At 30.9% G+C, this 12,117-nt stretch overlaps 1 protein-coding gene across 1 annotated transcript; it reads right to left on the bottom strand.

Moving 5' to 3' along the window:
• Positions 1–1,378: 1,378 nt before the first annotated feature.
• Positions 1,379–2,178, bottom strand: LOC127122770 (uncharacterized). The gene has a single exon (XM_051053060.1). It carries the CDS (start codon positions 2,106–2,108, stop codon positions 1,539–1,541), a length of 570 nt encoding a protein of 189 aa, XP_050909017.1. The 5' UTR covers positions 2,109–2,178; the 3' UTR covers positions 1,379–1,538.
• Between the last annotated feature and the right edge of the window lie 9,939 nt (positions 2,179–12,117).

Genomic DNA, 12,117 nt, shown 5'->3' with positions numbered 1-12,117 from the left:
AAACGTTGATTTTACACTGCAAAATATTTCAAAGCTTTGCAAAAAAACTGATATAATAAGGTGTTTTAAAAGAAAAACAAGTTTTTCCACATACCAGTTTTTTACAATATAAATGCATATCGAATTTTTTACATACAGTGTCGATTTTTTAATTTATACCGAATATTTTATTTGTTCTATCAGATTTTTTATATGCCTTTTTTCTCTAAAAATTTGACAAAAATAATATGGGTATATTTTCAAATTTTGGGAGGGTGTCAACTTAAAGTATGGGATAGCAGGTAAAAATCTCATATATCTCACATTTATATATTATATGTAGGAGGACAATTGAACCATTAAAATAAAATTCATTTCATCCATCCATAAAAAAATAAATCACCACATAAAAACTAAGTTAATAGATTGGACTAAATAGATTTAGATGTATGGATTGGTCCAATTCATCCAAGATAATGATCCAATGAATTATTTTTATCCCCATTAGATCTACTTAAAAAATTTTATTTTTTTTCAAAAGTATAAAAGAAACCGATTCTTTTCTGAAAATTAAAAAATCATTTCTTTTTTTAAAAATTCGATTGTTTGGCCCGAAAATTAAAAAATTATTTTTTCGAAAATATAAATAATCGATTTTTTACACAAATAAAAAAAAATGATTTTTTTCCTAAAATACAAAAAAAATGATATTTTTCCCGAAAAATACAAAATAAATATATTTTTCCAGAAAATACAAAACATCGAATTTTTTTCCAAAAATATAAAAAAAATAGTTTTTTTCAAAAATACAAAAATACAATTTCTTTTTCTAAAAAAATTGAAAATACAAAAAATTTATGTTTTTTTGAAAAATAAAAAAAATTATGTTTTTCCGAAAATAAAAAAATCTATATTTTTAAAAAAAAAAATCTATGATTTTCAAAAATAAATAAAAAACCATTTTTTTTAAATATAAAAAATATCGACTTTCAAAAATAAAATAAAATAAATTATTTAAAAAAAAAATGGATAGATGAATATTCATCCACTAAAAATATGGTAATTGGATGAATTTTATCCTTAATGAATAAATTTGATTAGATATTCATAAAAAATATTGTTAATAGATTAATAAATTATTTTGATTCATCCATTAACAATTCAATAGATATCCATCCAATTCACATCCCTAATTATATGTGAAATGACTACATTATCCTTAATATAAAATAAGTAACAAAAATATAACAAAATTATTTCATGTACATTTCAAAACATTCTAGAAGTTATTTCAAAACATTCTAGAAGTTATTGCATTTCTCAACAATTAAGTTGTGTTTTTTTTAACTCTTACATTATGCGGGGCATTTTTACAACACTTTCATATAAACATACAATATAAACGCATAAACTAAATTTGGATTTTATATAATGTAAACAATTTGTATGAGTCCAAACAATGTAGTACGTACCGAGAAAACATCCTTAATCATTCAGACCAAAATACTAAATAACAAACAAAACAAAAAATCTAGCCCTCTCTCTTCTGAACCTAAATCTCAACAACAAGAAACTTGAATCTTTGTTGCCAAATTTGATGTTTTTTGGTGTCTAAAATTTTCACCTTGTTTAACATCTGAAATCAAATGTTTTCTAAACATAGCTATGAATGCTTCAACTCTTTCATTTAATTCTTCCTTAGACAACACTTCCACATGTTCATCCTCTTTCTCTTCACCATCAATCTCATTTTCAACATCAACATGATGAAAACTACCAGTACTATTCCAACACTGTTTTTTGTAACATTCTTTTTCTTCTTCAATTTCTTGAGAAAATTCACATGCCCCTTTCTTCTCTTTGTCATCATTTTTCACTTCTTCAACATTGCTTTCATTTTCTAAATTTCTACTACTCCAATAATTTGGCTTCATAGACATGTAAAGAATGGCTAATAGAATAACATTGAGAATAATAAACATATAAGAACGCCATTTTTCAACTAAGAAACCCTTTAGACAAACCATTAGAAGAAAAGTACCTAATGTGAACATTACACTTTGTATGCTATCTTCATTGAATTCTTGTTTTTTTGTTTCTCTCTCACATTCACATTTCTTCATCTTCATATTGGAAGATTAGATTTTTCCTTATTGTTTGCTTAGTGTTTTGAGTGGTGAGGTATAGAATAGAACTAGAAAACTTGACTATAAATGAATGTGATAAAGTGGTTTTCATGTGGAAGCAAGAATGATAGTTTTGTTAGTGATGTGGGGGACTTGATAACAACAATGAAAGAGTAAAGTAGTGATGATGAGAGAATATAACAAGCCAAGATGTGAATGTGAGTGGTGTAAGGTGATCAAGAGACAAGTAAACACATTACAAACAAGGAGTGTTTGGTCTTGGCGTGCAATACCAAATCATCTCAATAGTCATTAGCCTTCAAGGAGTGATAAGTTTGTGACATAGGCACATAGTGAACAAGACTCTTATGATAAGAGAATCCCGCATTTCTTAGTTACCATATTTCTAAATTAAATTATTAATAAATTTTCACTATCTTTGTTTTGGCTAGGGGTCCGTGTCATCGTTTGAGTGATTTTAATGTTCAAAGTCATCCGAATTATATGAGAAAAAATATGGTTTGATTTAATTTATTTTTAGAAATAAAATCAATGTGATTTATTTAGTTCGATTTTTTTTAATATTTTTATTGAGCCATATATATATATATATATATATATATATATATATATATATATATATATATATATATATATATATATATATATATATATATATATATATATATATATATATATATATATATATATATATATATATATATATGACAACATATTTTGTATTTAGTAATTCATACATTACTATAAAATGAGTTTATAATTATCAAAATAAATTTATAATTTAATGCATAAATATGAATTATCTCTTACAAACAAGTGATATATATATATATATATATATATATATATATATATATATATATATATATATATATATATATATATATATATATATATATATATATATAAAAGACAACATATTTTATGTATAGTAATTCATACATTACTATAAAATGAGTTTATAATTATCAAAATAAACTTATAATTTAATGCATAAATATGAATTATCTCTTACAAGCAACTCCATGCATATGACTATGTTAGATGATAATAGTATAATTTCTTTTTTATCATCAATATTTTATATATAAAAGGATACAAAAGTAACGTAAATTAAATAATTTTTTAATCTTATCTTTATCAACATTAACAATTTAAAAATAGATAAATAATAAATATATATCAATTTTATTTTAAATAAAAATAATAATATTTATAAATAAATAATATTTTGTATTTTTTTATATGTAAATTAAAATAAATATTATATAAAAAATATGACTATATATATATATATATATATATATATATATATATATATATATATATATATATTATATATATATATATATATATATATATATATATATATATATATATATATAAGATTTTGTAATATAATATGATTTGGTTTGGTTTGATTCGGTTTGCAAAATATAAACTGCAATCAAAACTGAACAATACCTAATGTTAAAAATGATTCAAGCACATCCGAATTAACTTCAATATTTTTTAAAATTTTTGATTTAATTTGATTCGATTAGCGATTTTTTATTAGATTGATTCAATTTTAAACACTCTAATTTTGGATATTCAAATCTTGGTGTGTGCATATTTTCCAAAAATAGTTAACAAAAACAAAGTTAACAAAGAGCAGTTTAACAAAATCGTGAGGTTTGAAATCTTACCGTTTCCATTTTGAGAAAATAAGAGATTTATTATCAAAACATTGAAATAGATTTAAATGAGTTCATTAACAATAGTACTATCAACGTTCAAGACTTAGAAGTTGTACTTTCTCATTTACAACGTTCAAGACACTCATCTTACTTATGAAATCAGTCCATCAAAACCACATTTATCATTTTTTTTCATCCATCTCTACTTTTCTTCAAGCATAATGGCTTCTCCAAACAAGACAGTGACAATCATCATGCCCAATGAAGTTCTGGTACCACAAACGCCTTAACAGGTGGAAGAAACCCAATCAACAAGGTTGGTTAACACACAGGAAGCATTACGGGTGAGGATACGCAATAAGAATAAGAAGAAACAAAAGAAAAGAAAAGTTCCATAGATGATGTATTATTATGATTCTGATGAAGGGAGTGAGGAGCGGGTGCCTATAGCGGTGCATTCATGACCATCGAGCTATGGATGAACCCGACGTCATTGAAAAAATCAGAGTCGTCGCCGCACTTTATTTATTTCCAAAGGAAATGGAAAAAGTACGAACAAAACCCAGAGATAAGAAATTTTCAAATTAAAATTAATAAAATGTCAGAGATTACAGGTAATGGGGTTGGTTACACAAAAGGAAGGTATTAGCACCCAAAGTGTCCTAGGTACTCCTAGAGAGCCCTTTTTTACGTGCAAGTGATTTAGTTGAAAAGGTGCTTGATAAAAATGGAATGGGGGGATGAGAAAAGAATTAATTTATTATATTTTTGTGTTTGACAAGACCTTCGGTCTTATGCCTACGTACCAACATAAAAATGAAGAATCAAAGTCATGTAGTTCGTGGTAAAAATTTCAAAGAAGTTGGTGGATTGATTTTAGCAAAGGTTTAAAAGGAAAAGGGCACAAAATGGCCAGAAATTTTATTGAAGTTGCTAATTCTTTTTTTTTTAAGTTAAGTCGATATGATTAAGTTTATTCACAAAGTTGATTAAGAAGATGTTTGAAAATTCATTGGCATAAGACCAAAGTTTCTACTCATTAAAATATGTCTAAGTTTGAAAACACAAAGAAAGTTTTTAAAAGGAGGGAGAGATTTTAAAATTTAAGAAAGAAAGATGGAGATGAAGGGATTATCCTAGACAAAAATTAAAAGTTAAGTGTTGAAAAATCTGACAAATGGAAAGCAATCCACAAGATAAGAATGTCATATATAAACCTGTTTCCTTTGGACTTTTGAGCAAGCAATAAGCATAAGCAACATCCAAGCAAATAATATGAAGACCAAGGTATCAAATAAAGATGGTCATAATATCCAAGCAAGCACTCCAATAGCAAGCAGTCTTCAATGTCTTCAAATGTATCAGATGAAATATTTTCTTGGCAAACTCACAGAAATAATCATCAGACATCAATCATAATAACAACATAACAATTAAGCACAAAGACAAGGTGACAGATGAGCCAAGGGCACTCAAGGTTTGCATAAGATGAAAGGCACAGTTAAGGATATCTCAGACTCACAATAATGGCATTGGTCAAGCCCTTCAAAACAAGGTAATGTTGCCTACTTCTAAGTCCAAGAGTTCAGATCAAGTCAAGGGAAGAGGTCCAACAATCCACCAACATATTTTTTAGGGTGTTTTGTTGTTATTAAGTATTTTAAGGTCCTAAGACCACAAACAGAACAACATCACAAACACACAATATATACAAGCACAAATGATATGGCTCAAGTAAGCAAAGTAAAAATGACTGAAACATAAACATCTTGCATGAAATGTAAATGGCAATGAATGATAAAGATATTGAAATTTAAATTGCATTAAGTAAATGACTTGAAAGTAAAGCAATAAGAAGAAGAAGTTAGTCAAATGTTAATGAAGAGTTCAACTATTTAAGTCATTCTTTTGAGAACACCCAACCATTCATTCACAAGTATGAAGATCTAAATGAAGACATCCCCTATGAGAAGGGCTCCGACTTGGATAAATCAACAAGTATGTCACTAGCTCTCACAAATGGAAAAAAAGGTTAAGTCTTCACACAATGCCATGAAGAATGAGAGACTTACAATCTCACTTACAAGAATGGTATGCCTTTTGGGACATATTTAACTCTATGTTAAGCAATTCTAATTGAGTTTATGTAGAATTCACAACTATCTGAGGTCGGACAATAAAAAATATTGGTGTTAATGCATGTTAGAGACATGATACAAAGAACCAAGCTTCTAAAATATACCACACACAAAAATAAAATGGGATGGATCTATCTGAATCATGTTAGAAATAAAATCGTATAAATAACTTCCTATACATATAAAATATAAAGTTGATAATTTTTATCTAAAGGTTGAAAGAAGTATGACTTATAAATTCATAATGCGCTCTATTAAGAATTTTTAATAATATGTTTTATAATGTATTTTATTAATAATTTTTTATTCGGTAAAAGTAATGCTTGGTTACGGTGATAAGAAAGTACAGGTCATCGGAATGGAACACCATCACCTTTTAGAGATATAGGAAACATTAAAATTCTTAATAAAATCAAAACGGGTCAAATAATCCATTTTTGACATCTCTACCTACCTTAATGAATTCTATGATAGAATACTTTATTGGAGAAATATATAATATAATCAGAGTTTATGAAATTGAGAATGATTGTGTATATTTGAGAAATTATGGATAGATATCAATTATGTTTTTAATAGTTAGTACATTACTTTTTGTTTAATTTTACATTAAAAAAAACTTAATTAATATATTAAATTATATAATTGTAGATTTTATTTTCATTTTACAAGTTACATAATATATTAAATTATATAATTGTAGATTTTTTATTTTCATTTTAGAAGGTATAAGTAAAGTAACCATTAAAAAAAATCCATATACTACATATTCTCACTTTCTTTATGTATAACAAAAAAAAACTATTAAAGAATAATCAATAAATACTTTCAGTTTCCTATTAAATATATAATAAATTGTAGTTAAAAATTAATTACATTTAAATATCAGTTATGCTTATTGATATGAATATTGAAAGAAGAATATATATATATATATATATATATATATATATATATATATATATATATATATATATATATATATATATATATATATATATATATATATATATATATAAAGAAATAATTATATTGTTAAAGAAAATATGATTATCAAAGATAAAAACGTAAAAGAAAAGTTAAATTTATTTAGGTTAATGTTGTTAAGTTTTTTTTAGTTGGATATAAAATAAGGGATTGAAGTTTATATTGAAAAGATATTCTACATTAGATGAAATGAGTACGTGTTTATTTAAATGAATATCATCTCTAATTTACACAAAGTGTCCCTCCTAAATAAATAACATGATAGACGGAGAAAAAAAATTAATTTAAAGAATTGGATGTGATAACAAAAATAATATAAAAAATGGACATCATAGGAACATGTAAAACTAGAAAATGTAAATTAAATGTAAAATACATTTCTAGTATGTTACATACATTTTGATTTATATTTATAGATAAAGAAGACAAATTTACTTAGTGATTTCCAATCACATTAATAAAGTGTAGAAAATTTCATGAATTTTATATGTGGGTGAGAAGTTAGAAATGCAATTAATGATTTCCAATCACATAAATAAAGTGTAGAATATTTCATGAATTGTAATTAAGAATATAGATAGAAATGCAATTAAGAATATTCCAATCACATAAATAAAGTGTAGAATATTTCATGAATTGTAATTAAGAATTTAGTTAGAAATGCAATTAAGATTATTTCAATCAGATGGGTGAGAAGTTAGAAATGCAAAAGATTAGATCGGTTTTTTTACAAAAATAACCCACTTTTTAAAGGAAATTCCTAAAATACTCCTAGTTTCAAAAAAAAATCTCAAAATACCCCACTTTTAGGAGGAGTTGTCAATTGAATTGGAGACTCCTCTTAAAATTTGAATGGAGGCGCCAATTGGATTGGCAAGGGCAGGTGCCCTAGCCAATCCAATTGGCGCCCCTGTGTAGGTTTTAAGAGGAGTCGCCAATTCAATTGGAGACTCCTCCTAAAATGCATTTTTTTTGTGTTTTATGGTATAAGTGAAAGATAAATTTGATATAAGACGACTTGATATTAATAAAGTTTGGAGTTTACACAAAGAAACCTAATGGTGATGACCGGGATCACCTAACCGACCTCCGGTCCCACATCCTCTAGCTACCCTAACCCTTGGCTCTAACCCACGTTGACGATTCTGCACCGGTGTTTGATCATCTGAGGGGCCAGGAGCGTCACTACCAACTACAGGAGAAGGTCCGTTGAGGTATTCAGACAAGTCGGCATAGTCTTCAGTATGCATCGATGGTGTACCGCCGTAGCTGAGCTCATGACCCATGCCAGAGAAGTTGGGATGTGGTTGACTCATGGATGGGCGACCGGGACGGTTGAGGGGAGACATGGGTATGAATGATGCGTCGAGGAAAGGTTGGAAAGGTTTTTGGGGTGTTTGATAGAGATAAGGTTGTTGGATGTTTTGGTTTTGAGATGTTTGGATTTCTTGGCTACGGTAGGAGAAGGGGCGGTTGGTGTTTTGGCTAAGGCGACTTTGGTAGGGTGATGAGGTGGGTGCGTAGCGATGTTGGGTCTCAGGTTGATGGTCAATTTGTTGGTCGTGGTATGGGGTATGCTCTTGGTATTGGGGTTGGGTGAATGGCATGTTTTGGTTGTATGTTTGTGTGTTTGTGGAATGGAAAGTTTGACGGATAGGGGGTTGTGAGTAACCGGACTGAGAATGTTGTTGGGGGTTAGATGTTGATCCTTCTTGTGTGTAAGTTGTCTGGCGTGGGTCGTATAGGTACATATCTTCGGCGATGAACTGAAAACCAACCGATTTGTACCAAGCCATATAAGTACGACTTGGTTTTACCTCAGTTGGCATGACTGCGTCAGTTAACACATGGTCATGACGGTGCTTCCATTTGCGACACTCCGATCTTGCGAAGCTTTGCCATGGATTGAAGTTCCATTGGTCGTTAACTTTACGCAGATGTCATTCTCCTAGGCTAGTTGGGGGATCTGGGATATTCTGGAGCATACCGAACTGCAGCTTCACACGATCACTGTTGTGCATCTCCACAGTTGTGAACCGTATTATCGGTGTGCATGCAGTCCATACGGCTACGTCTTCAGCGTTGACCTCATGGTCATGATCCAAATTAAGGTATGGATGCCAAATGAACTGAAATGTGAAAGAAGATAGGATTATAATCAATGTAGAAAAATTTAACAAAATATAACGAAATAATTAAGTTATTTTGCTTACGTCTGTCGGTCGAAGGTGATCTAACACGTCGCGATACTGAGTAATACAGTGTCTCGGACATCTGTTGTAGCTCATACCACGTGCCGACCATCTACACCAAAAAGTCAAAAAAAATTAGTTTGAGGTAATAAACTTTAAAGAAGTAAGTAAAGATATAGCAATTTAAACAACTTACTTTTGTGCATACGGAAACGTGAAAGGGTTGTTATTGACCGGTGCTAGAGACGGTAGTCTTGACCAACTGTTGGTGTAAGCCCTAGAGGCCAATACTTTTGGTACTTGTATCGAATTATTTATTAATAATAAAAAGGCATTTTCTTTATTATGGTTGATTAATAAAGTCCCTGGAATAGATAGTCCGTTTAATGTATTAAGTGTGACTTAATCATGAGAACACATTGAACATAAGGACACTATTCTTAAAGTATCCATAGTCGAGCTTTAGTGTGAAGTGGGATAATATTAAAGCATTAAGACTATTATGTTTGTAGACTGATGATCACATCTCATGGATCATGGATAAAGAGTTATCAAGTCTTAAACATAGGTATGAATATTAGGAGTAGTATTTATACCGGATTGACCCGCTATGAGAATACTATATAGAAAGTTATTGAAAGTGTCATAAGTTATTCTCATGGTGATAATAGTGTATACCACTCTTCGACCTGAAACCACTATGGATCCTAGATGTAGAGTCGAGTGCTTTATTGCTGATCCAACATTGTCCGTAACTGGATAACCATAAAGACAGTTGATGGGTACTCCACGAAGCATGCTGAGGGACATGAGTGTCCTAGATGGAATTTGCCAATCCTGCGTAACAGGATAAATGTCTATGGACCCAATATTGAACTGGACAAGGGTGACACGGTCTATACCTTGTGTTCAATATAGACATAAGGGCAAAGGGGTAATTATACACGTAATTATTATCACAGGAGGTTTTGTCAGATCACATGACATTTTCGTGACTTGGGTAGCAGTGATGTGTTGCTAGATACCTCTCACTGTTTATTATGTTAAATGCGTGATTTAATATAATTGCCAACGCCGCGAAAACCTATAGGGTCACACACAAAGGACGGATTGATGAGAGATAGAGTAACTAAGGAACACCGTAAGGTACGGTGCACTTAAGTGGGAGACGAAATATGGTAAGGTACCAAATACTTAAGTGATTTTGGGCATATTATAAGATATGGGCCAAAATACACTTAAGTGGGCTTTTTAACTTGAAGCCCACACAAGTGGTTCTATAAATAGAACCCCTTGGGTAGAAGCATTGTCACTCCACTCCACTCAGACTGAAATTCAAGTAGAGACTTGGAATTTTGTTTCCCTCTTTCTCTCACTCAAAGCCTTCATTCATAACAGCTAGCACTGCGATTGAAGGAATCCGTTCGTGTGGACTGAGTAGAGACGTTGTCATCGTTCAACGTTTGTGATCGCCCCGTGGATCTGTATCAAAGGTTTTGATCATTATCAGAGATCTGCACCAAAGGTTTGAATCGCCACAAGAGCTAACGATTCTATCGCTGATCATGCCCATTCGTAAGGATCACTAAATGGAGAAATTTTTAAATTCCGCTGCGCCTTGGATGGCTATTCTCTAACACCAACCCCATGCTTGTAGCAAAACAGCACATCCAAAAAATGTAACTTCCTATTCTAACTACAGATCCCCAAGGAGCTATAGAGATAGGCTAGACAAGCAGATCTCCAATTGTAACTTCCTATTCTATCTACATGTCTAAGTAGAGGTAAGTACATAATATGCATGCTAGAACCACTACCTTCGGGAAATAAAAAAGATCCAATTAATAGCATAATGTAACACCTAGTTTTTATTATTCGAGCATCTTCGGTAGAATGTTCATCTAAGTATAAACTATTATAGTACGACTTAAGGCGTGAGAGTAGTATACCTTGACCTCTTGCATTATCATCTAACAAATCAGTGTCTAAGAGCTCCATGCAAATTGAATTTGCATAGTTGGTCTTACCATTAACAGTCTTACCTTCAATGGATAGTCCTAAAAGCATGTAGACGGCTTCTAACGTCATGGTACACTCACCGGTTGGGAACCAAAATGTGTGTGTCTCTGGTCTCCATCTTTCGCATAAGGCTAGAATAAATTTGTTATCTATGGACCAAGACAAAATCTTGCTAATATGACCAAAAACGGCGAGTTCAACATAAGGTTGAATCATCGGGTCCATATGGACATATTCGTGGACCCGAGTTCGGAACCTTGATACATCCTATAAAAGAAAGAATAAAAAACTTGACTAAGTTGGTATGTCAAAATAAAATGAGGTTGGTGAAGATGAAAGATAAAAAGTTAACAAAAGAAAAAACTTACATATGTTGCGATGTTTGCAACCGTTCCTCTATGTGCTTCGCCCATTGTGAGGATAGACATTTTTTCGGGGGGTTGGTGTAGATGAAACTACAAGTTGTTGTAGATGAAATTGTAGAAGAAGTAGTGAGAGTGATGGTGTGGAAGAAGTGTTGATGGAGTGGATGTATTTATAGGCAAATGGATGGGAGCATGAAAAGTTGTGCTTGCATGGTGTCTTCATTTGAATTGGCGACCATGTACAACCTTTAAGAGGGGTCGCCATTCAAATTGGCGCCTCCATAGGGACATGCATGCAAGACCTAGGTCTGATTGCTTGGTTTCGAGGTCTGAATGCATGGTGTCTCCACTTGAATTGGCGCCCATGTGCAAGGAATAAGTGGAGGCGCCAATCCATTTGGAGTGTGTGTTTGCATGTCTGACACGTGGCTGTCTTGTCTCTTGCATGCTGAACAAGTCACTTCTTGATAGCTTGCATGGTTGACACATCATTTCGGAGTATCTTGCATGTCCGACACGTCATTACGGAGTAGCTTGCATGTGCGACACGTCACTCCGAACTAGCTAGCATGTGAGACACTTAACTCATCTATTTAAGTGTCTTACTATCA

This window comes from Lathyrus oleraceus, chromosome 1, assembly GCF_024323335.1.
Source record: "Lathyrus oleraceus cultivar Zhongwan6 chromosome 1, CAAS_Psat_ZW6_1.0, whole genome shotgun sequence".
Taxonomy (NCBI): Eukaryota; Viridiplantae; Streptophyta; class Magnoliopsida; order Fabales; family Fabaceae; genus Lathyrus; species Lathyrus oleraceus.
Note: the sequence above shows the minus strand (reverse complement) of the source record. Positions and strands in the feature narration are given on the sequence as shown.

Coding starts and splice junctions, on each gene's coding strand:
- LOC127122770 (XM_051053060.1), bottom strand. CDS start 2,108: ATGAAGATGAAGAAATGTGAATGTGAGAGAGAAACAAAAAAACAAGAA.